The sequence below is a fragment of the Seriola aureovittata genome, chromosome 8, assembly GCF_021018895.1.
Source record: "Seriola aureovittata isolate HTS-2021-v1 ecotype China chromosome 8, ASM2101889v1, whole genome shotgun sequence".
Taxonomy (NCBI): domain Eukaryota; kingdom Metazoa; phylum Chordata; class Actinopteri; order Carangiformes; family Carangidae; genus Seriola; species Seriola aureovittata.
Genome location: NC_079371.1, coordinates 2,957,502 through 2,983,963, shown reverse-complemented (window position 1 = coordinate 2,983,963; position 26,462 = coordinate 2,957,502). Strand labels below are relative to the sequence as shown.

Sequence of the window (26,462 nt, the reverse complement as noted above, 5' to 3'; positions counted from 1 at the left end):
AAGAGAGAGGACATCAACTTTCATTTGGGTGTTTTGCGCATGCGTATTGAGGATAATCCTGTGATTTTTAACGGGCAAGTAGCTATAGCAACAGTGTGCTTGTCAAACTGTCCTTCACTCAGCTTCTACCGTTCTGAAATCAGTTATGATATTATACGCATGCGCAGACGTGTGTGGAAATTAAACATGCCCATGAAGCCCTAAGTGGCGGCAACAGCAAGTAAAGGAGCTGATTTATCGTCTCGGTGTGAGATTTGCAGTAAATTTGAGACAGAATATTGTAACAGAAATAACAGGAATAGTTTCAGGAATCGTTTCAGGAATAGCTCAGTACGTACGTCGTGTACGTAGCGGGCGAGAGAGGGACAGCGAACCGAGTGTTAGCTAGTTAGCAAGTTAGCTGGCAGTTAGCTAGCAGTGTAGCCCTGAACGTACAGTGTGTTGTATGCCCACTACAGGCTGTTTGTGCTACAACTACAGCTACAGCTCCTCAAGACTGAAGTTCCCGCGCACCTATTGTAAGTAACCTGTTAAAACAGCCATTGTGTTTTTGAACCGAGTATAAAACAAATACCCCTCCTCCCCTTCTGTTTCCCTCGCTCCTACTTTTCTCTTGCAACATACAACCAAATACATACAACACTGCCTACATTTCATATTTAATACCATATAAGGTTAAGTTATATTTTTATAAAGTCAAATCAAGTTTATTTATTAATAATTAAGTTCAATTATAAGTATATTATTACATTTTAAAAGATGACCTAATACTTAATTCATGGAACCAATCACAGTGTTACCATATCTCAAATTAAGATCAAATGGTTTGCAGATTTATTCATAAACACTTCACCTTTCAAAGTGTATTTTGTTTACTCCAAGCCCTTACAAAGGGTCATATTTTCTAACCCAGATCAGTATTTGTCATAGCATTTTTCCTTCACATGAGCAATAAGAACTTCCCAGAAAAATACTTAAAAAGGAGGGAAAAGTTAACACAAGGCCCCTCTACTCAGCTATGTCTATTAAGTGTCCAGTGGTAAACATGACCAAAGAAATAGGTATTAGTGAGTCAGTGGGTTTTGTGAGTGAATATGTGGAGCATGTGTTCACTCCGCTGAAGGAATTGTCCTTAACAAGACACTGAACCCCTCCAGCTCCATGGTGGCTGTCCTGTATCTGAGCTTGACCTCTGACCTCTCTGAGGGGGAGTGCAGAGGGGTGTAACAGAGGGTGTTTCACAGGGTCAAGATGGTGAACATCAAAGACATTTCCCTTGAAATAGACACAAGTAAATGTCTGCTACGAGTGTTTTACATGAGGCTAATTCACAGCCTTATGTAGCATCAACTTTTTTTTTTATTGCTTCATGTTATTGTTGTCCTTGTTGTCCCAATGGTTTAGCTGATTGAACATAACAATAAATACCTTAATCATGCTTTAGTTGTCATATGATGACAAAATCCTGTTGTTGTGTTTCATACAGACATACATTTATGTTTTGGATTACTTAGGTTTTCACATCAGGACCACATATTTAAACAAAAAAACAAACAGATGCAGACAGCAGTGCATGCAGTTCTGTACATGTAACACTGGTCATCTGCATACGTGGTACATATGTGGTGCATTTTTTAAAATGCTATGACACTTTTATCTGCAGCTCCACGCATCTACAAACAACCAGTGAGGAGTTTCTGAGAAGAGGTTTTTCCCAAACTGCAACTTCCAGTCCAGACCTCGGATGTCAGTGGGAGCACAGAGTTAACATTAAGCCCCGCCTACCAGGGCAGGAAGAGAGAGGGAGGGAGAGTGTAATGGGAGGTTTGGATAGAGGGGAGGAGGGGGGTCCTGCGTCCTAACTGGGACGTCCCACTGGAAATGTCTTCTGTGTGAACTGGTGAGGCCGTTAGATCGTCCTGGGCCCCGCACACAGCTGACTTCTCTCCTGGTATCCCTGCTCTACAAAGCTGAAGGTAAGAGGTCTCACTCTGCACCAACTCTCCTGACTCCTGTTTGTCATTTATCATGTGACACTGGTTTTGGTTTAAAAAGTGTACGTGCTCTGCAGAGGCGGTTTAAGACTTAATATTTGACTTTCTCTGACTGCAAGATTTAGTCTGCAGAGGATATAGAGAGGAGAGAAGAATGAAACATGGCAATTGTTAAAGTGTGTACTCCTGCTTTAAAACCAAACTTTAAAGTTTACCTAAACTTTTGCTGAAGTTAAATTTAAGTGCAGAATTCTTCCTAAAACTTACTTAAATTTGTTTATATGTTGCATTAAATCAAACAATATCTACAGTTTTTTTTTCCGACCAAAATCTTATCATTTTTTTCTCAAAACTCAGCCCAGTATTGACAAATGATTCTTGATAACCTGCAACAGATATACGAGCAACTGCCTACAACGTCACTCTGTGTGTTTACCACTCCTTAAACTTTCTTGTAAATTTACTTCTAAAAAATGACACCTGGTGTTAAAGACAGCAATTGTGTCCTGAAACCTCAGTAAACAATCTCCTCTGTCATTACTGCAAACAGCTGCAAGGAAAATCACTCCCTGCAGGTAAACAGGCACTTATTATTATGGAACTGATTCTCTGTGGAGGTATTGTGTGCCACATCGGCAATAGAAGGAGGAGGAGGAGGAGGAGGAAGAGGAGGAGGGGGGAGGTGGACTGTGAGTTAAGGCTAGGGGGAGGAGGGGGATGTAGACACACACGTTAATAATACTTTTAATTAAGTTATTTTGTTTAGTCTCAGCCTAATGGTAGATCATCTGCTGTCAAAAGTGTTTTATGAAACCATTAATCCACTGGCACAGTTTAGTCTGGATACAGAAGGTGCAGCTGTCTCTTTGTTTTTGTTTAATTCCCACTTTCGAAAATGGACTTCTGCAGAGTTTTCTGTGTGGAAAAGAAAGAAAGAAAGAAAGAAAGAAAGGAGAGAAGAGAGGGGACGAGGAGGAAGAGCAGGGGTGGCTGGGATTCCAACAAAGCCTGATAGATAGAGCAATGGGAGTATTTCGCTGTTGCTCCGTCTCCCTCCCTCAATCCTCTCCATGACTCCCCCTCTCTCTGATTACTCCTGTGTAAAGGAATGCTGGTTGCCATGGCAATCGGCTGCCAGCTGTTTAAAAATGCTCTGCGAGTTAGTTCAGATGCCTTCAAGTGTCGGGGCGTCACTCATGTTCACCCACAGGGAGAGAAAAGTGCAGAAAGAGGCTGAAATTGTTGGTTTGGTCTTGACCACTTAGTTTACACTGAGAAACGTCTTACTGCTGTGACAGACAGTGACATTGTTCACAGTAGTGTTTGTCCACATTTGCAGTAAGTTTGAGGAAGACCCTTTCCTCTTTCAGTGTGCACAAATCCAGCTCCACAAAGCAATCATTTTTCCAGTTTGGTCTGCAGAGACCTCAGACCGGATTGATCCAGACCTCATCAACCACCATCAGTGTTGGACCTCAGTAATACTCTTGTAGCTGAATAGGAGAGAAACTCTCTGAGAAAACACTCAAACCAGAAGAGTAAAAGCTTTTAAAGCAGAAGATTGATGCCCACGTGTTGAAAATACCAGTTATCTGATATGACTGTGGTAGTTTGGCTCCAGAAAGTGCAACAACCTGAAACTTTCTAAACCTGGTATGGTCATTTCTTCCAAGAAGCTTTACTTGATTGATTGATTGAATTGAATTGAAAAATACACTGAGTGCTGAATTTAAAGTACCCCTCTACTAGTGTTCGTTCACTTTAGCTTCTCTGTGCAGAGTTTGATACTTCACTTACCCAAATGTGATGAGGAAACCTGAAATCTGCAGTGCACACACACTGAGGTTGGACTTACCTGTGAAAGAGGACACATCTTTTGTGCTTTTGAAATAGAAAATATTTCCATACTCACAGATTCTGGGTTTTTAATCAGGGAGAAGGAGAAGATGTGGGGGAAAAAAACATGTCTTATATGTCTGGAAAGGATCTCTAACTTTATGAACCCTGCACCTTCACATTGATAGGAGTTGTTTTAGATATTATGGAGTCTTTGGAAACTGTTGGATGTCCACCAGTGTTTTAAGTTGTTTTTCCTTAGATTTTCTTCTTGCAAGTTGTTTGTGGTTGATCAGAGGCATTGCAATACCATCAGGTTCTTTCGATTTTCAAAAGAAATCCTTGTTTCTGTGTTGGTCACACCTGTCGAGGATTTTCTCTGGAGACAATATGTGTCTGCATTAGTATGAGCGAGGTAGAGACAGAGCGTCTCTGGCTGCCTAATTGTTGAGGTGGCAGGTCTGAACCAAAAAGGGAGGAGGAGGAGGAGGAGTAAGGGAGGAGGAGGGGAGGTGGTGGTGGTTTTGGAGCTGAGGATGCTGGGAAATATCAGGCCAGCTTGGCAACGTCTAGAAAAGCTCTAATCCCCCGACAGGAAGGAAGGATTGTGCTGCTGTCAGGGTTCAACGTGGAGAAGAAAAACTTGGAGTTTAGTGTTAGCAAACAGACAGAGAGAAAGACAGGAAGACAGATAGAAAGAGGCAATGGAAGAAGGAGGGAGGAAACAGCAGGATAAAGAGCTGACAAGATGCAGACAGTAGAGGAATAAAAACAAAGAAACGAGAAATGTCAAGAAATAGAGAAATTAAAGAAGAGAAGACAGGAAAAAGGAGAAAAAAGACAAGGACAGAAAAAAACATGGACAGAAAAATATTCACTCCCTGTCCTCAGACAAACGGTGATTGATTAACTGATTTAGACCAAAGATGCAACCTGTCACAGGCTTTTATTTTGTCTCTTGATACTTCCTGTCTGTCAAGCAGTGTAGGCGGGACCCTGACGCTCATTTTCCGTCTGTCAAAATGTCAAAAAATTTGCTGCTTATATGGTAGTGAACGGAATATCTTGATATCTGATCATTTCCCAGTTTTTACAGACAAAATTATTGATTGATTAATTGAGAAAACCTACATTTAAAAAATGTTTCTTTAATGCATCTTCCAGTGAAGCTTGAACCTTTTTTTAAACCACTAGGCTTTAACTTTAATCACCATAGTGATAAAATTATCAAAGTGATGAGACCTGTTGCCATAGTGACCACATAAAGTCTACACCTCCTGGCCTCTCACAGTGTACATTCAACAGAGAGAGCGAGACAGGTCAGTGGAGATGACGAAAGAACTTTTTGCACATTTGCACCAAATCTGATAAAAATCTGAAAACAAAGATTTGGGTTGTTGAACTTTTTATTTCTTCAGAGAGGCAGAGAAAGTTTGATCGAGGTGAACAAATGCAGCTCTGTGTTTTTATCAGTTATAACAATAATACAAAAAACCACAAAAATAGGGGCAAGTGAGGATAAAAGCAAAGAGAGAGCAGCGGACCTGAGGAGAAACTCAGGTTACACAGATCCTGACTGTTCCTCTCTCCTCCGCTCTCCTCGTCTTGTTTGTGCTCTTTGTGTGAGTTTCCTGACTGATAGGGATGACTGACTGTTGCTCTCTGAAAACTGCTCTTTGTCCAGGCAGGGATTTCCCCCCCTGGAGAGAAACTGGATTTGTCAGGTGTCTTATTGCCAGTTGAAGAGAAGGAGGCATAGCTTTGATAGAACAGACTTGATATTCAAAGCTTGTAGAATACACCTCATATATAGTAAAGTAAGAGTTTGTAATTAATACTAGTATAGTTTCTTTGTTTTGGTCAACACATTTTATTTTGAACAGAGGCTCTGACATAGTTTTGTCAGGGTCCACAGTCAATTTAAAGAATAACACCGGTGTTATTTTAATCTTTTTACTCGGAAAACCAAAGATTATTTTGTCCGAAAACTTTTCTAACAACTTGAAAGAGCTGTATATTTTCATTTTGGGGACATATTTTCTGCTTATTCAGTCTAATCACTTTATCTCTCCATGACACATTAAAAGTCTTCCAGTGGTTCAGGAGCATCACGCTGCGTTCATGTCAGAGCGACTGTAATTACCAGTTTTAGCGTTGTGAATGGCGATCACGTCAACATCTAACTCATAATTATAACTGGGAAACTGTGAAACTCAACTTTTTCTGAATGATGACAGTGTTATATTGTCAATGCACAATATTTTTAGCCCTCACACAAACAACTGCCAACATTACTGTCCAGAGATGTGAACTGAAGCAAGATATAAACATGGGAATTACCATCTCATCTAGAGTGAACACTGCAATTACAAGGCTAAGACGATGCTGAAGAAGACACAAAGAAGTAGAACTTCCTACCTTTTCTAACAGCTTTTATTTATTTAAACTGACCAGTGGGGCCATTAAATCACAGCCTGTCACTGTTTTTGTCTTAATAACTGACCACAGAGGGTTTAGAAAGGCTTTACTGCCAGACTCAGATCTCTTGAGGGTTTCTAACACCTGTTTGACCTTTTGACTTGTTTAGTCCTAAAAAAAAATCGGCCCATCGTAAAGATGAAGTGGTGGAAGCCACAGAAGAAAACCCTCCCTCCTCATCTTCCTCTCCTTTCCACATCTAGAGGGAAGGTTTTTGAGAATACTTAAATTTAGCTCCTATTTTCCAGTAGCTGACACTTCTCTGAGAATAACTCCATCTTCTTATGTTTATTTTTCTTGACTTGTTGGAAATTCTTTCCTTGTATCTGTAATGGAGAACGGAGGCAGCACTAGAAATGATGGACAGAGGTTTTACTTGAATAAATTTATGGTATTTGTGTTTATTTCCAAATCAAAATAAATAGATTTTCTCTTGATTGACCAATCGTTGCAGCTCTAATTTCATCAACTTGGATCTCCCTCCACAAGAATATTTCCATGTCTGTAGAGCTGAGCACAGACAGAGGAAATCACTGTTCATTCTCTGAGCCTTGTCTCAATATTTGCCTCTTCACAGTCCTTTGCATGCCAGTGTTGTTTGTCTGCCCTGTTTGCTGGCACACACACTGCTGCAGGTTGTTTTTCCAGGCCTCCTAGTCCGCCTGTTATGTCACCGAGGAGAGGAAGAAAGAATTCCTCTAAAATCTGTCCCCTGTCGGAAAAAAGAGACAGAGACAGAAGCAGAGCGAGGCAGAAAACGAGTGATATGTGAGAGAAAGTGATGGAGATATCTGTATTAGCAGAAGTTCTAGTCCAGGTTGTTTTCCTCCATAGCGAGTTTACACTTGCTTACCTAACTAACCTCCTAAATTAAATACATTTGAGGGGAGAAAGGCGTCCTTTATGAGCCTGAAGTTTCCCTTTTAGCCTCGGCCCTGTTTGATTATGAGAGCAGCTTTCCAAATAAAATAATTTGTGTTGCTGTTACGTCAGTCCGTCCGGCCTCCTCCTTCCCGCCGAATGACTCTCTGACCAAACAGGAATACGTTAAAGCGGACATACGACGAGAACGCCGTGTCCCTCCAAATCAAACACCGACCCCACGTTTTTTTGGAGATGAGACCGGAGGTTTTTATTTTCCTCTCTTTGCGATTGCATTTAGCTCTCGCTCTCAAGTCAGACACTTTACTTAAACATGTGTCAGATGTTCTTTTTACGACATTTCCCGTCAGCAGAACACCCCACCTTTTTTTTAATTTAGCTCAGCTTTTTCAAAGGTACAGAGAAGTTTCCTTGTGTACAGGTTATTTGGAGACGTCACCGTGTGCGACCTCTGCCAGAGTCTCTGTATTTTTCCACATCCAAGTCTGCATATGACTCCTCAGACCTTCACAAACAGTGGTCACCATTGTAAAAGTCCTGCCTTAAGTCTGCATGAAGCACTGAAGGTTCGGTTTGACAGGTGGAACAGAACAATGCAACGATATTCATGTTGCTCTGTAGTTTTATGCCCCAGATTTATTCGGTCTTGTATACAGGCACCTCATAGGCAGTTAAGTAGTCTGGCACTCCTTTCAGTCTCAGTCTCATGTTTATTCTAACATCTACAGTACTGACACCCACATCTACCAGAGACATCAAAACAGGGGTGCAGATCTGAGATATAACGTGTTGTTGAGACTGATAGAAATCCTTGAGAAAACTGATCTACAGTCCCACAGAGACTGTTTAGGTTACAGTTTACAGCGAGTGTAGCGTGCACTTGATATTTTGCAACACAACATTCATAGAGTCTCTCTTGCATAAATGTTTTCTGTGCCTTAATAACTTAATGAATAAAGTCAGGTTTCTATGGTATGCTTTAGTGCTGCAAGCTGCAAGTGCCATGACAAACTTCTCTTTTAATTATCAGATTTATACATGAAAATAAATAACATGGTTTATAATAAAACCTTATCTCCAAAGTATACAAATAGCATTAATTCACTTTACACTGTTTTAAAGGCACTAGTTGCTATACTTTCCGTTTCAACACTGAACCATCACTTTTTGAAGGTGTCTGAATTTCATGTGAAAATATATTTATGCCCATGAAAATATACTGAAAACATTAAAAAGAAATAAAAAAACTTCAATGAAAAATAGAAAATATAACACCAGAACTTGTGCCCTTCAGTATAAAAGTCTCTGCTTAATTCACGTAGCATTTCATAGGGATTTAAAAAGCTCAGTACAATTTAGCGCATCAAACTAATACATTTACATAAGGTTTTCTACTCTATGTGGATCCTGACACCATAATACAGTATGTGGCTTTGACAAAAGAGATACTCGCTGATCTCACCATAACAAGTTAAAATTACAATTAAACTGTGTGACACAAATATAAAAAGGATCTTGTTTCTGGTTTAGGAAGTCTCTGAACGGTGACAAATGTTGGATGGATGCATGATTAACTCTGAAAATTCTTCAACTGCTAACATATGATCCGGGCAAATATAACCACCGCGGCTGAAGAAGTACCATCACAGAGGGACATAGCTCTCCAGTCACGTTCTGAGTTTTTTTATCTGATGGTAAAACTTGTACAAACTTGCTCCCGGGAAAGAAAGAACGCTACATCTAAAACAAGAGAACTAACGCAAATGTCAAACACTGACAACAGAAGAACAAATGTGCCTACGGTCAAACAATAAATTTGTTTTTGTCGTCCAGATGACAGAATGTTTTTATGTTGCTCGAGGGTTTGTCAAACAACGCATGTTAACACCCTCCACTTCTCTTTGACTATATGCAAGCTTTACCCTTTTCCCTGCATGTGTCCAAACATGTCGCTCTATTCAGACACGACATGTCAAGAGGCGCTCCTGTGTTTTTCAGGACACCCGGCAACCAGCCTCCCCCGAAAATGTCAAGTTCAGTTCCCCCAGAGCCAAGACATTTACCTCCAATCTCTCCGTGTCTGATTTGATAATTGCTGCACATGTTGAAAGAAATTTACAGAGTTAAATGTTCCTTGAGGAGATCGGATCGTTCCATTTCATTCATCTGTAGTTGGTTTAAACCTGTTGCCCTCTTATCCGTGGTGCAGGAATTCAAACTATGCACGGCTCTGTTTTGTAAATCTCACTATCCCCTGCTGATCTCCTGCAGCATATTGTTCAAACTGTGTCAGCTCACTTCAGCCTTATTGCCCTGCATGAAGCATTTCCTTCACAGCAGAGTAAAGAATCTCGTCTTTTTGATATCCAGCCAAAAAAAAATGCAAACAAAAATGAGTAAGAACTTTTATCTTTACAGTCGGCCGCCGCAGACACTTAAACTTACCCCTATATGCCATACGTCTTTTGATGTCGACGGGGATAGAGATTGTTTTCGGGATGTTTGGGTGAAACAGCTGACATCATGGAGGTGGGGAGGGAGATAACTAATTCAAAAAGACGGACGAAGACCAAGCAATGTCACGCTCCATCACCAAACAAAGAAACCCTTATTTAGCTCTTCAGATGAGACATGATGAAGGAAGAGAAGCAGTTTTATGTCGAGCCCTCAACAATGGATGCTCAGACAGTGAGAAGGAGAGGCGCGGGAGACAGATAGACAGACAGATAGGATGGCCCATGAAGCCTGCTCTCATGGCAGCCACGAAGAAACAGGAAATGACTTCGTTTTTATACGAAAGAGCTGATTATTTTCATGTGTAAAATGGCCCATAAATCTTGGTCTTATCAAAAATGATTTGACTTTGAAAATGACTGTTCACTGCTTAAATTATGATGTATCTGACGAACAAATAAAAATACAGTGATTTAGGTTTAGATGGAGTTACTGTAACTGGTGTGAGAATGTGTTGCTCACATGGAAAAGTTAATGTGACCTTGCTCATATTACTATAAGTATCAGATAGTATAGTGTATAGTGTAGGTGGCCCCAGTGGTGTTTGAACGTCTAACTGTGGCTGTGTAAATGACCTGCCCACACCCATTCATCTGCACAAAATCACACGTCAGGGTTGTATTCCTCCACATTTCTCATGGTTCACAAATGTAAATATGTGTTTTAGCAATTTACAGAAGCAGCCGAGCGGAGAGTAATTCTCCTGGTGGGAATATGAGGAGTGAAAATATGCCGCCTCAGGTCATGGAAAAAATGCAGCGTGTAAAGTGTGTGCATGAAGACAGGAGCTGTTTACACGCTCGATTCCCTCCAAACTGCAGAAAGATACGCTGACCCGGCTCGTCACAGTCCTGTGTCTGAGGCCTAATGTAGAGCGATCGGCTACTTGTTGTGTTGGCTCCGATTTATGCTGCGGAATGAGAGAAAATCCCTTTCAGCTGGTGAGATGATGTTCTGGGAGAGTCTTTTCAAACAGCCACGGACAATTTCAGCCCGTCGCCCCAGTAAACAAAGCAGACACTGAGGGTTTTTGTTTGGGAAGCTGGACAGCTTCCATCAGTCGGCGCAGAGAGAGAGCTGTGTTACATGTTGCTTCCAGATGCTCCTGTTGTATCCAGGTCGACTGCAGGGCTTCATCTTATCAAATCCTATTTCCGATTCTCATCTTTTATATTTGAGTTAGAGGAGAGCAGTCTGTTTTTCACTTATTTTAAATTGGCTTTCAGCATTTCTTAACGTAAGTTCTGGGTTATTATGACTGAATGAAGGCATCCAAACTACTGCTGTACTGTACTGGTATACCACTAATCCTGAGGAAGAAGAAGATAAAAGACACTGAACCAGAAAAAACATGCTTGATTAAGTTTATAGTTGCACCTTTGTACCAGAATGTTGACATATGTATTATAGATAATGGGTTTAAGTTTCATTTTCAAGGAAAATCTAAATAAAGGAAACGTTGGTTCACCTGTGTCCTCCTTGTTTGTCTCCACAGACTTTGAAGATGAGGGTGTGGATCGTCTTCCTCCTTTGCCTGGCTGGCCACGCCATGGCTGCTCCTGTAAGTTATACTGTGTGTGTGTGTGTGTGTGTGTGTGTGTGTGTGTGATCTGCTTTGTCTTTTTGAGCATGTTCCTTTCTTTGTGCGTGTCTCTTCCTTTCTCCTTTCCCATGTGATCATCAGTTCACGTGTGTGATGCATGTGTGAGTTACCATGTGTGTCTTTGTGTGTGTGTGTGTGTGTGTGCGCATGATAATTGTGTTTTCCTATCCATGTGGAGTTCCTTTGTGTATCTACTTATGAGTGTGTGTGTTCATGTTGCAAGTTTGTGAGGATCAAATGTTTGTTTTCCTAAATCCAATTGCCCCCTTGAGAGTACACTGTGTGTGTGTGTGTGTGTGTGTGTGTGTGTGTGTGTGTGTGTGTGTGTGTGTGTGTGTGTCTCTCCAGTGTGCTATTGGGTGGGTGCACATGTGTGTGAGATCATCTGCTCCTTACTTCCTTTGCTCAAGTGTTCACGTGCAAGAGCGATAATAATTTAACGTGTGTGTGTGTGTGTGTGTGTGTGTGTGTGTGTTTGTTTCCCAGACTGAGGAGGAGCTCATCGTGGAAGAACCAGTAACTGAGGAGCCAGTGGTTGAGGTCAGTCCAGATGTTCATCCTGGTTCACACACACTGGTTTTCTTCAAAAGTCCTGAAAAAGCCAGACAAACCACTAAAAAAAAAAAAACAAAACAGGTTCCCTTTAAGGTCCATTCAGTTGCTATTTCTAGAGATTTCTATCAATCTACATGATCTTCATCAGCAGGCTGAACTTTCCATTTTCTCTCTTTTAAAGATTTCTCATCCGACAAACACAAATATGAAAATCATATTTTCATATTATGCTACTGAGGCTGGTTAGAGCAGATTGACCAGCTGTTTATTTTATTCTTCTGTTTCTCTTCCAATGTGGTGACTTTATCTTTTGTCAGGTTGTTTTTCTTTCTGATTTCTCTCCAGAACATTTTGTGGTCGGTCTCCAGGAGCAGAATTCACACAATCTTTACAGGATTAAAAGGATGATTCCAGTTTATTACAGCTCTGGTCTTATTTTATAGTATTAATCATCATTTCTGTCAGTGATAATGACATTGAACTCACCACGTTAACTGCAAGCTGTCAGGAAACACAAGCAGTCAGATAATTCCCAGGTTAGATACATTTATTTGAGAATGAAAACGAAGGCGAAAGGTAAACGTGTTTGTTGTAAACCTCCCTGTTCAGCTGTAGTTGTGTGCAGAGTTTTCCTTTGCAATCAGGGATCATTACCAACAAATCAGCTGCTCCCTTATGTGGTTTATATAAACTGTCTGGTCGTCTTCCTGCTCGTGTTTCTGTTTCCCTTTCAGACTTTGTAGCAATGCCATCGATCACTTCGGTCGCTACAAGTTATAATCACAGATAGAAACGATTTCCAAGACCCAACCTGTAATAAACTGAAAATATCCTTTAAACTCACAGCTCGCACAGTTTAAATCAGGTTCCTCTGGTGTCTTTGAGCCAAATACTTGCTCTGGTCTGAGTTTGATTTGGCTGCAGCGTTGAGCCACGCAGCTGCTCGGAGAGATGATCTGATCTGTGATGGAGCTTTGGAGGTTTCAACGCTGCAGCCAAGGAAGTCCAGTGGTATTTGTTCACGTGACTGGCGGTGGCGGTGACACCTCATGTGAACGCAGACAGCTGGACAACTCAAACTGCACAAACTTCAACTTGTGGAAATGTTTTATATGTATTTATTATAGCTAATAGATTGAGGAAGTGAAACAGTGGTTCCAAACTTTTTTTTTTAACTTGTGGATCCTTAAAAGAAAGTGATGCCCACTGACAAGACGTGACAAGAAGCTACGGAGGCTTAAAGTTTGTCGCTCCAAACTTATCTACATAACATTATGGCAGAGTGGGATGCCTGGGTGAATAAATTACAGCATAAAACATTAAACATTTAAATGGGATGATGTTCTGTTTTGCAGCTGCTTCTGAAGTTCCATGTTCAGTTTGTTCCACCAGAGTTTAATCAGTTAACGGTGGAAATCCCAGATCTGGATTACAACCAAAATTTAATCAAGTCTATTCACCAGATTCCTCTGAAATCCATTAGTTACATCTGAGGCTTTTGACTAAAACTTTCCAACAAACACGGGCATGAAAACATGAAATCCTTCCAGCTCCCTCTATGATTTTACCTTATATGGAGAAATAAAAATAATAATTACAAATAATTTTTTTTAACAGTGTCCCTCCTTAACCTCATTATAAACAATACTAAACTACAGGAATATCCTGGTGTCCTGGACCAGGACCAATTAGTTTTCATGTGAATGTTTTTTTTTTTTTTATCGTTTCCTGCTCCAGAGGTCCAGCGGGACCAGAGATCCCACAGCTGTTAATTTTAGCTGCCAGTCCGTCAGGAAGCCATTACGTTCCTCATGGCCTCACCACATGTGGACCCAGCTGCTTGTTATTGTTGGATATTATGGTCTTGCTGCTCAGGGAGGAACCGTCTTTAGCGGTGACGTTTCAACAAGGAAAACCAGGGGTATTTAAGCGGTTTGGTTTTCAGTGGACGTCGTGCAGAAATAGACTGTAGCAGGGGAAATCATCTGCTCAGAGAAACTATATTGGATCAGAAAAGTCTGTGTTTTCTCTCCTCGTAGCTTGTAGCCGCTCACAGTCTGACCTCTGACCTCTCATGTTCCCTAGGAGACTGAGGTGGGGGCCAACCCAGTGCAGATTGAGGTCGGAGACTTTGACGAGGCCATCGAGGTTGTCGAAGATGATGTTGCTGAGAGTAAGTTCCAAAACACAACCTTTTTGTTTTTGTCCTTTAGGATGATGATGCATTGACTTACATTAATCTGGAGACTTAACCAGAAGCACTACGAGCCAAAGACCAGGTCTGACCTGAACCTGAACCACAAGTCGAGGCTTAAGCCCAACATTTAATGGTTTACCTTGAACTTTGTCCCCAAACGCGTCATAAGTCTCCACAATGTGACTGTGAGAACAAAGAACATTTCATTTGTATTATTAATCAGTGATACTGATTATGTTTATCATATTTGTTCAGTTAGTTACATCTGCTGCTTTTATGTTTTGGTGAAATCAAGACAAACTTTCACTCTCTTCTATTTATTGCCTTAAAGCACAACTAATACACAATACACATTGTGTTACTTTATGCAACTTACACGCACATATGCAATGATGTAACATGTTTTTAACAGGAATAAATAAACTCAAACTAAATAAATTCAGTCACGTTTCATGGAAAAAGACAAAAACAAAAGTCTAACATTTTGTTTTGGTTCCTTTAAGCTTCACATGAAAGTAAAAGAAGCTTCAGTAAAGAAATAAAAGATGATGAAACCTTTAAAAGTTTGTACTTTGAGCTGTAAAGGTGTGAGCATCACTTTTATTTCCGATATATAGTGAAGTAAATGTGTGTGTATTGTATGGACACACACATACTGTAAGGCACACAATCATAAATTTACAGGTACCTGACCTCACATGAAGGAGCTGAACGTGGCTCCAGAGATAAAAATGCATCATGTTTATTGCGCTACACTCCGACCTCCTGTCACACACACGGTGACGACAGTTGATTTACATTTAGCTGCGTCTCATCCTTGCCCCCCCCTCCCCCCGGCTGCAGTGTTCGAACCGCGAGGTGCTGCAGAGTTGCGTGAAGCCTCAGACTGGCAAACCAAACACCCATAATGACAGACTGGCTCATTCTGTGAGGAGACGGCTGTAATTACATGTTCCTCTCCTGCTTTAAGAGGCAGCTCAGCCCAGAGACTCACCACCGACAGGAAAACACTCAGACTGTACAAACTGTACAGACTGGACGAGACATTTTGTTCTGCCTGAGCTCAGCTCATTTACTCCAGTAAAAAGTGTTTATGATACAATAGAAAACAAACTATATTTACTTCAAGTCAAAGTCCTGCATTCAAACTAACAAGTAAAGAAGAAGAAGAACAGCATCTGTCAGAGTGTTAAACTAATCCATCAGGAAAAAATCCACCAGAGTGAAGAGAGAGTGAAATAATAAAATAATAGAAACCCCCAAAATTGAAAATTCAAGAGGAAGGATGGATGACAGAGGGAAGGAAGCACATATTTCATGAGATTATCTAAACTGCAGCTGTCAGATTGTAGGTATTAGTCTCTGATGCTTATGCTTCAAATGAAAAAGTAAATAAACAAATGGATAAACGGGAATAAAATAGAAAATGTCTCGAAGCTCAAAAGTGTATTTAAGTCAGTGGAAAGTAAGTAACCGGAAAAAAAATACATGTTTGTGTCTAATTTCAAAAAACAAATTTGGTGCAAAGGGTACAAATATTTGTTGCTGAGTCTATAATCAGACACAAATATTGTCAGAAGCTCTTTTCTCTTTCATATGAAAAGCCATAGATTTGCTGTTGCTGTGTTATTTGATGTCGGGGGATGAAAAGAAAAACTAATATTGAAGTTTTTGTTTTGTGGTCAGACGTGTCTGTGCAGCTTTCAGTAGAATATAATGCTCCACTACAGTCGCTGTGACTGCTTCTGTCTGAGTCTTTGGTTTGTGTTAATATCTGCATTTTTCCATGACCTCTGCAGTTTCTCCTGAGGCAGGGTTTTCAGGAGAGTAATTTTCTCTTTAAGTGAACAGAGGCTAAATTCAAGCACAAAACTCTCTGATGACAGTTTTCTTGTTTACTCAGTCATTTCGTCATTTTGCCTGTTATATAAAAGATTTCATTTGGCCAAAAAAAAAAAAAAAAAAATTGCTGAGCTAAAGGAGTGGAAAGTATTTGAGTCTGGACTGGGTCAGTGTTTAATTCACTGAGGAATGGACTGTAACTCTGCCTGTGTGTTTTCACAGATCCCTGCCTGAACCACCACTGCAAGAAGGGCAAAGTGTGCGAGGTCGATGACAGCAACACCCCCATGTGTGTCTGCCAGGACCCCTCCACCTGCATCGCTGCCGAGGCAGAGTTCGAGCACGTGAGTTCAGAAACAACAGGCCTGACGTCTCCTTCGACTTGTATCGAAACCGCAAATTCCTATTTATGTTGTAGATGTAAACACATCACCAAAAACTGGTCCAGCTTGTGTGTTTGTAAACTTGAAATATCCAAAACCACAAAACTGATTTTCAAGAAATTTTGCAGAAAGTTAGTCGTGTAGAATGTAAAGCATAAAAAGGTGGTTTGATTGTGTAAAGTTGTTAGTTCGTCAGCAGTTTCATTATTTCAGGGGCTTAATACTAAACATACATGTTCGTTAATCATCGCAGCAGTGCGGCCACCCATGAAATGTTATCACAAAGAACGTGATAGATGAATATTTATCCGTCTCTTTCTTCCTCCTCAGGTTTGCGGCACCGACAACAAGACCTACGACACCTCTTGCCACTTCTTTGCCACCAAGTGCACCCTGGAGGGAACCAAGAAGGGCCACAAGCTGCACCTCGACTACATCGGACCCTGCAAATGTGAGTTCTCACGCTCTGTTTCTGACATGCTGGCTGTTAGTCTTCAGCTCCAGCTCCAAACGTTTTCAGCTACTCATGTAAACAGAGTCCTTCCTAAAACTGTTACCGCTCCATTTCTGGTTCCACTGGCCTCGACTCAACACTCACATATTTTAGATGGTATCAGAAGCAGGTTTATAGTGCAGCTCTGTACAGCATTTAAGGTGAGAGTCTTATTAAAAGTCATAACTCCTCAACTAGTTTAGGTGAATTTGAAGAAGATGCATGGTTTTGGTGGAGGACAGACTGTGAGGACATATTGATTCTAAGCGACTGTGGTGGGAATTGAAGCTCAAACGTTTTACCTGATGTTCCTGTAGACGTGCAGGTTTGTTTGATATGTAATAAGGATTAGAGATGATGAACACCTCGGTTAGGATTTACCGTGGGCATTAATGGAGACTGTGCTGAGTCATGGAGTAAATGTCTCTCTGGAGAGAGTGTTGTCTCCACCCAGGACACACCCGTCTCAGTGGAGCCAGATGTTAATGTCTCTTTAATGAAATGAGGTGGAAAAATACAAATACCCCCTCTGAGAATCTGAAATTCCACTTGTGTTGTGTGTTAGTTCTGGTGTGAAGGTGGAAATAACTGAACTGAAAACTGCAGCAGCTTTAGATCAGAACAGACACTTGAGCTGTAAAAGGAAAAAACGAACCACTGACAACTTTAACAAATAATAACGTTTAATAACAACTAAGAACAGTGAAAAATGGAGGAGTTGCTGAAGAGCATCTCACGAGAACGGATCAGAATAAGTTTTAAAAAACTATTTTGACCAAACTCCATCACTAAATGTTAATCAGTTAATCCAGCAGGATGGAAGAGTGTGGATTAGACAGGATGAGATTTCTCAGAGGAAAGTAAAAGATGTGCATCTCTCAGTTTGTTTGCATCATTTCCTCCAGATTAAAATGGAAATATGATGGAAAGCCAATAACTGAGCTGATCTAATCAATCCTGCTGGAATGTTATCTCTTTATCTTTAGCTGCAGTTGGTGAATCTTGTTGTTTTTCTGTTTTCCTCTTCTGCATTATGTTTTGACATTGTGTGGTTTCTCTGGTTTATCTGTTTCTGCCCATGAGGGATCTGATGTATCTTAAAGTTCCTGAGTGTTTTGCTCCGACTTATCTGGACGATAAGCTGAGGAGCTGATCTGAGCTCAGCTCTCAGTGTCCTGTTAGTGCTCAGTGTGATTGATGGGCGGCTCCGGCTGCAGCCCAGCGGCGGGAGGATCCGTCCAGACACGCAGAGCTGCATTTCTTCCACTGTTCAAACTGAACATGACACACACTCAGCGTGAGGAGAAGAGTCAGGCCTGGAGGGTTCAAATGGAGATCAAGGTGCTGTTCAGTGCAATAAAACATAACAGGATGCAGGTTGTGGCTGTAGATATTTGAGGATGAGATGATAGGAACATTTAGATGCAGATGATTTTTGGTGTTAATTATTGATCTGGCTTGAAAGCTGCTTTGATTTTACACTGATCTGAACTGATCTAATTTCCTTAAAGGATAGAAACAATTAAGGTTTTTACAGAAAAAAATAATTTCAGCTGTTGTGTTAAAGTGTCATTAGATTCCTTCTTAAATAACCTGCTGGTTTTGACTTGATTAAAGTTTAATTCGGTTCATTTTCAGAGCACACCGCCATTAAATTACCAATCACACATGAAATAACTGTAGTGAATCAAAATGGCTGCTTCTCTGCAGAGTCTCATGAGGGCTGCTTGAATGTATTTCCCAGTGTGTGTTTACAGTATCGTGATGAATTAAAGTGAACGTGGTGTCTTGGTGTTCTCTCTCCCCGCAGTCATCGAGCCCTGCATGGACAACGAGCTGAACGAGTTCCCCCTGCGTATGAGGGACTGGCTGAAGAACGTCCTGGTGACTCTGTACGAGCGCGACGAGGACAACAACCTGCTGACCGAGAAGCAGAAGCTCAGGGTCAGTCAGCAGAGACACATTCATACAAACGGATTGTTGATGGTTTCACTGGCGTTAATGTGTCAGGAACCTCCGGAACAAACACATTTCAGATACTCAGACAAGAACGTAGAAAACATCAAGTAACAAAATCATGAGTCGCTCAATAGAAATGAGGTTATTTCTTCCTCACTCACTGATTAGAGAGCTGCTCAACAGTATTGAGCTCAGTGCTGCCACTTGTGGTCAGATACTGTATGTACAGTAAATAGACGCATTAATACTGTTGCATCGTGGCTGTAATTTAGCTATAATGATCCACAGCACTGCTTTTATCTCACATGGAAGCAAAACAGCATTGCTTTAATTTCAGAATCTGATCTTTCCATTGTGGTGGTAATATAAAATGTTTTATGTCCTCATGGTTCAGCATTTTAAAAGACACCTGACCTCTTTATTGTGATGTATCTCCTGCTGTAACAGGATGTCGTGGGACATGACAAAGGGAGAGACCTGTCATAAATGTGAAGTTGTTTAAAAGACGCATTTCTTCAAATTTTCTTGTTAACAAGAAGTGAAATAACTTTATAATATGGAACAGTTAATTCCCCTCAACATTTATCCATTTAGCACAAACTTATAAAGTAAAAACGTATTGTGCTTTAAGTAAAGCTGTGAAAAGGAACCAGTGGTCAACAGGTTTTCACAGGATACGTGATATTAACAGAATGTAATGTATATTTACATTAAGTACAGACACTTTACACACAGGAGAATGTAACAGGATGAGATTTTGTTTGGTTCTTAAGAGAAATAACAAGTAAATGTCGCACATATTGAGAGATATTATTATAAACAGTGAAGTAAAGTTGGTTCACTGGTTCTCCAGCAACACAGTGTTTTATTGAACTTGTTTAGAGAAAAACATCGAATCCAAACTGTTTGAGAATGTAACTCATTCACACTGAGGAAATGTTTATACCAGTTAAATACACCTCAATACCAAAGGGAAGTTATGAAGCCACTTAACTGCTATTTATACAACAACCCCACACCCACCAGAGTGGACTGACCTTTTCTAGAATATTAAGAACAGCTGGAAAACAGTCAGTTACTAAAAAGAAAATTCGCCTTTAGGCTGATTAAATGCAGCCAAGATTTGACAGCAGAGCTTGTGGACAGGAACCTTTCCAGAGTTCAGAGGTTATTTCTGAGGGCTGATTGGATTATTAAATTTTAAACCCTATTTTGTACTTTAACTCCAAACAGAGCAAGAAGCAGATTATTTGTCATGAACTGTTGGAAGCTGCTGCGTACCTGAACCGTGTCTGTCCGATGTTTCTAGGTGAAGAAGATCTACGAGAACGAGAAGAGGCTGCAGGCCGGTGAGCACTCTCTGGACCTGCTGGCTCACGACTTCGAGAAGAACTACAACATGTACATCTTCCCCGTCCACTGGCAGTTCGGACAGCTCGACCAGCACCCCGTCGACGGGTACGTGTACAGGGGGGGAAAAAACGAGGAGAGGATGATGTGAAAAACATCACAGACGTCATCTTTCATGGTTGAAAGGATGGAGGAAAATTCCGGCTGCATCCTGACGTGGCAGCGTCGGCACACGTTAGATGTGGTAAACTAGATTATTTGTGGTGCTGAGGCAGCGTTTGAGCTCGTGGCAGAATGAGAGCTGATTGCTTTTCTCTGATCTCACACCACAAACTGATGGATCCAACAGTTCAGCTGCTGTTCACTTACTTAAGCTAAAATCTGATGATGTGGCTGCTAGACCCAATGGAAGAGTAACACCAACAGACACAATGTGAAGTTTTGTAAACAGAAACACACGTTGCAGACTTTGTACAGACATATACAACAAGTGTTCTTCGTGTCTGCTGCCCTTGTTTTACACTTGTGTCTTTACCACCAGATACCTGACCCACACAGAGCTGGCACCTCTGCGTGCCCCTCTCATTCCCATGGAGCATTGCACCACCCGCTTCTTCGAGCAGTGCGATGCTGACAGCGACAACTACATCGCCCTGGAGGAGTGGGCCACCTGCTTCGGCATCAAGGAGCGTGAGTATCGACGATCAATAAATCAGTTTACTCACAAATATGTTTAGAAATGTCAGTACACTATTCTGCATATTTTTATCTGCTGGAGAGAAGCTTGAGATTAGTTGCTCAAAATGAAAGAGAGCCGCAACTCAAATTGTTTTTATTATTGATTATTGTGTTAATGTTGATGTTTTTTAACCAAACAATTGTTTATTTTGTCGCTACAGTCAGTTAAAACTCCTTTGGCCTAGCTTAAGTGAGACAAATGTTTTATTTTAGTTTATTTATAATTTTTTAAAAGACTTTTTAAATATCGGATCTGATCATTTCCAACTCCATAAATCTCATCTTGAACTTGATGAAAACATTACACATGTTTTTGTACATGCTAAATAATCCCTTAAATAAATGCTTGAATAAAGAATTTTATTTCATATTAATTTTTAATTCAAATTAGACTTGACTGTATCAGACAAGGTGACATGTGATTCATCTTTTCTGCGTCATTTCAAAAAGTGCAAATTACTGACCATCATCCCTTCTGCACCTTTTTTAGTTTTTGTATTTCTTTGTTAAACTTTCTTCCACCAACTGATTCATTTGTAGAATATTTTCAATATTTTTTACTGATCATTTTATCAATATGTATTGATGGATGTTTTGTATCTTTGTGTTTGCAGAGGATGTCGACAAAGACCTCATCATCTAAGCTCCTCTGACCAGCAGCAGTATGACAACTCCTAGTCGCTACTAACGGGACAAGGTGCTGATCGCTAAGTTAAAAAAAAAAAAAATCACAGTAACGGTGCTAATTGCAAATTATTTTTTATTTTGTTTTTGGTTTTTTTTTTGGTTTTTTTAATAATGACCTTTCCTACCTATACCACTAAAAAAAAAAGATTACAAAAGAGAAATGTGCACAGTCTGTACTAACATCATGTGTTCTCTTGTTTGTTGAACAAAACACCCAGTAAAGAAAACTAAAGACCTCTGATGTAAATGTATGTTGTTGACAATATTATATAGATGCTATGATTTGTTCAGGGCTTTAATTGGAGATCAATTTGAAACATTATCTTGAGGAGACAAAACTGTAAAGTCAAAAATAAAGTTTCTAAATAAATGCTCCCTCTGCTTGCTTTCTACAAAACAACTATTTAGTTTTTGCACTCTTTTGGTGGTGGGCTCATCTTTTTTTGTCATTTTGTGTATTTTCGTTTTTTGATCTTTTGACTACTGCTATAAGAGTTGTTCATTTTTATTTTCCAATGCAGATTCCGTGTCCCGGACAAGGACACGCGTGTACTGATATTTTAAAGCAATAAAGAGGATATATTGTTTGGACGTTTAAATGAGGGGAAAATCTCGCAGGCTGAGAGTTTTTCTCACGATTAACATGTTTCTACTGACACTGAGAGCACGACCAAACTCTTTCCATGAATAAAAGACTATGAAAAGATCTGGAAATCTCTGCATGCATTCATATCTGCGTTTCTTTCTCCTCTGCTGAGGAATTTATATTGAGAGGATCTAAAAAGGGATCAGACCCACTCCATTAGTCACAAGTTTGTTTACAAGGAAGATTCGACCACGTTTCACTCATGAGAAAGAATCTAGTGTCAGCTTCTTGTAATATAAGACATCTATGGATGAGACACTTATCCCCACATCCGTAGAGTCACTTTTCATGTATTATGTGTGTCTGAATGCTGCCTTTGTGCAGCAGTAATGCTGTTAAGACTTTCCCTCGTGAGTCTAGTTTTACATGTTTCTAAAACTGCCTTTTCTCTTGCAGCACATGTTCTCTTTCCTCTCTCTTCTCTCTCAGCCATGATCCATGTATAAATAATGAGATTTGGTAGTAACAATATTTATTCCATCCGGTCAGAAGAGGAATCCCCCCTGTTTGTTAAAACACCTTGTGGTTGTGTTTGTCAGCGGTTCAAACAAACCTGAAGTGAAAAAGCAACACATCATTTTGAGATGCTGCAAAAAAAAAAAAGTGCATGTTGGAACTCAGATAATAAAGCAAACTTTGGGCTCGTTGCAAATGCAGAATTGATGAAGCTAAAACTACATTTTTGAAGGGAGCTATTTGTAAGTTTAGTTATTGCTACATAGCTAACATTAGCATTAGCAGCTGTTTACTCACCAGTCTAGCAGAAATGTTGCATGTTCAGTATCAAACTTGTTTCCTTTACACACCAGGAGCTGTCTTCCTCTCCTCTTGTTTTGCTTCTATTTCTATCACTTCTTTTCTTGTAGCTACTGAAGTTAGCATGCTAACCAGCTAGCCCCGCCTGGTCCAACTGTCTTGCTACTTTCCAATACTGAGTCACTTTCGTATCTAATCCGCCATGAACAAGTAGCTGCTCAGACGACGTATTATCACCTCTTGTATTGTAAACACAACAATGTGTAACTCTCTTCAACAGACTGGTTAAGTAAGCAGCTGCTAATGCTAACGTTAGCTATGTAGCAATAGCAAAACGTACAAATAGCTGCTTTTATGGTTGAGATAAAAGTGACTAAAGCAACTGAAAACCGTGCAGGTTTAGAGCTAAACAAAAACAACAACCGAAAAGCCACTGACCAAGTTCAAAGCACATTTAAATCAAAGTTAAAACACAGGTGTCAAGCAGCTGAAAATTTTGTTTTTGTTTAACTCTAGTGGTGTAACCTCTCACCATGCTGCTGGGATGTGGAACTTCAGACAAATTTTAGCCTACTATTATCACTTTTTACTGTGATCATTCCTCCTGTTCATACTGGCCATTAAAATATAATTTTCAGTGGAAGTGATGGAGGACAAAATTTGTTCGTATGACTCGACAGTTGTTTTGTAAGACAGACTTGAATAACTGTATCACTGTCCTTTAAGTTACTCACACAGGTGTTTTCAGTGGTTTTGTTTACACCTCCGCTCAGGTTGATTACTGAGGTCAACAGACTCCAGCTGCAACACTGACATGGCTATTTGTCCACTTGTGATTTTGTTCTGTATTAGAGATTTGTTGCTTCCCTTAGAGAATAATGAGCGGGCGGTGGCTCTGCCTTGAAGGAGGGTAATCAGGCAGTGAGTGAAAACAGCTGTGTGGTTGTACTGTACGAATGAAGGGCCTTTAAAACCTGAAAGGTTCATCTAAAATGAGTCTAAATGGACTAAAATATGTTACAAACACATTGTGGGAACAGACTTTTTTTTGCATGTTTCCGATGCATAACATACTTTTAAAGCCATTTAGATCACATTGAATTTAGCATAGTGTACAAATGTGCTGGAAATCTTCCACATGAAAAAGGTTCAGAGAATCTTGATTGTTGTACAGTGAACAATCTGTATGCTTTAAACATAAATATACAGTATTTATGGTAGAAAATGGAATAAATGTATCATAAAACTACCATATTGCTGTTCAGTGTTAAACTAAATCTCCTGCCTGTGGCTTTAAGGTAACTGCATTACACTTGACTGTTATATGCTCAGAGTCTGGCTGTGCACAGAGCTGCTTCATGGTCCCCTGGGAGACAGGAGAGGGAGAGTCGGAGCACCTTGTTACCATCCCCACCCGTTCATCCAGACTCCAGGGTAAAAAATGTGAAACAACAGCTGAGCCTAGTCCACAAAGACCAGAGTCCCTCCTCTCAGCCACAGCAGGGGGAAAAAAAACGCTTTCAGTTTCCTGCTTCACTCTGTCTCAGTCTGACGCCGTGGCTGAGAGAGAAGAAGAACGGGAGGGAGGGTATGGTGCTGTAATTAAATAAAAAAACACACTGTTCTTTCAATAGAAGTCCTTCTACTGGAGTTAAAGTCTGTTGGTGTTTTTACTCTTCAAAAATGAATCTAAATAGGCTCAAACACACACCAGTGTCCCAGCATGGTTTAAAGGTCTATCTTTTCTTTTCGTATTATTTGTTATTAACTCACATAAATGTTGGCTGGAGACTCTTTGTGATACTGACAAAAGTTGATAGGCTCCTACCTGTTCTGCTCGACCAGTAAAAGACGTTGACGTGTTGTTTTCATGCACCAAAATCAAGCAATAACCCATTAAGTTTCACATAGTTACTGTATCTTCTATTTCGAATAAGAGTGGGTTTCCACACAACCATCTACTGCAGAGGGCAACAACATGTAGAAAGTCCCAGGTTTCAGCCTTAAAGTGACTATTTGGGTTGTTTGACGTAACTGAATGTGGTATTTTCTCTTTCTTTCTTTCTTTCTTTCTTTCTTTTTTTCTTTCTTTGAAAACCTCAGAAAATTCTTCTTCTCTTCTATTCTATTCTAATCTCAAGGCTGATGATTACAAGCAGTGCATGGTAATGGTGCAGGGCCCCACATGCCCTACATTTTCTGGCTATCAGATGGTTTAAGGTAATTTAATTAACTGTTTTAGGAATATGCAACATTAAATCACAATATCAACTGGCAAGATGAGGTTCTTAACGCTTTGACTTTTAGAGGGAGCCTGTGTCATAATGTAGATATTCCAAAATTAATTTGTGTTTAATCACATTATGACAAGTGACTGGGGGACTAAATAAAAGTTTGCCCCGGGGTTTACAAGAGAGTTTTCCTACTTATGACTCTTTTTGCTTTGGGAATTTAGGTTTATCTTCCAGTACATCCACTATATGAGTCAGTGCCAAAGTTTTTGACCTTGGTGTTTGACAAAATAACTCAATGTTCACTTACTATCTTTTCCCTGATATTGGCTGGATTAACCTCCTGGGGGGCCCTGGGGCAAAAAGTTTGTTGTTCGGCCCCTATAATACAGTTTCAGCTTCATCTTGATGATTTCCCCAGACTAAGAGAAACCAACCAATGATCTAGAACAACATTATTCTTTGATTTATTGATAAGTCAACTGACAGAAAATGACAAAACAAAGCAATTTGAATGTGTTAATTTATTGGTATATTTAGCTAATTTATCTAATTTTATAAAATTAACAATCAATTGAGTGCTAAGGAAAATAATTGTCAGATGTCTTGATAATGAACATAACTTTTCATACATAACAATTCAGGTCTTAAATTTAGATTTTGACGGAGTCTTTCTTTGAGAACTGCTCTTCTTCAGTGGTGCAATTTCCTGAGAAATGTGCAACTGATCAAATTATGTAGATGAAAGCAGAGTACAGTAAACCCTAAACTGTAACCAGACCCACAGTTGGTCACGTGGTGAAAACTGACAACACAATTAGGTGCAGTTGAAAGCTCAAGAAAAAGCTAATAGGTGGACCATGAGTTTGGATGATTTTGAGTCACAGGTGGACTCAAACCAGGGACACTGCAGCCAGACGGTAAACTATGCACATCCCTGCCTCAAACCCTCCTTATTTGAAACATGAAAGTGGTTAAAATGAATGAATAAGCTGCATAATGTGATGAGTCATTCACTCCAATTAAATTAGTTCAAACTCCGAATACAGTTTTGTCGCCCCCAAGCGAGGAAGAGCCACCGGTGCACCGCTCTCTGCTCCCGAAAAATCAACCGGCAGATGCCGGATTAAGAAACAAACGCTCCTTCAAGTATTACTGCGATGTGATTGGTCCCCTTGAGAACTCCAGGTAGAGCCATCGCTGACTTGGATTGGCCAGAAAATAGGGGCCCTTGCGGTAGCGTGATGCAATTGGCGGATGAATCACAGAGCTTGAATTTGATTGGCCAGAGGTCTCGTAAGGGGCGGGACGTCATGCT

General features: G+C 40.2%; 1 protein-coding gene across 1 annotated transcript; it reads left to right on the top strand.

Annotated features, from left to right (window-relative positions):
- The first annotated feature begins 1,836 nt into the window (after positions 1 to 1,836).
- Positions 1,837 to 22,217, top strand: sparc (secreted protein, acidic, cysteine-rich (osteonectin)). The gene is made up of 10 exons (XM_056382917.1): positions 1,837 to 1,976; positions 11,200 to 11,265; positions 11,794 to 11,847; positions 13,948 to 14,035; positions 16,124 to 16,245; positions 16,615 to 16,735; positions 18,588 to 18,721; positions 20,046 to 20,194; positions 20,628 to 20,776; positions 21,439 to 22,217. The coding sequence occupies exons 2-10, from the start codon at positions 11,209 to 11,211 to the stop codon at positions 21,465 to 21,467; spliced, it is 903 nt and encodes a 300-aa protein (XP_056238892.1). The 5' UTR covers positions 1,837 to 1,976; positions 11,200 to 11,208; the 3' UTR covers positions 21,468 to 22,217.
- Positions 22,218 to 26,462: the final 4,245 nt, after the last annotated feature.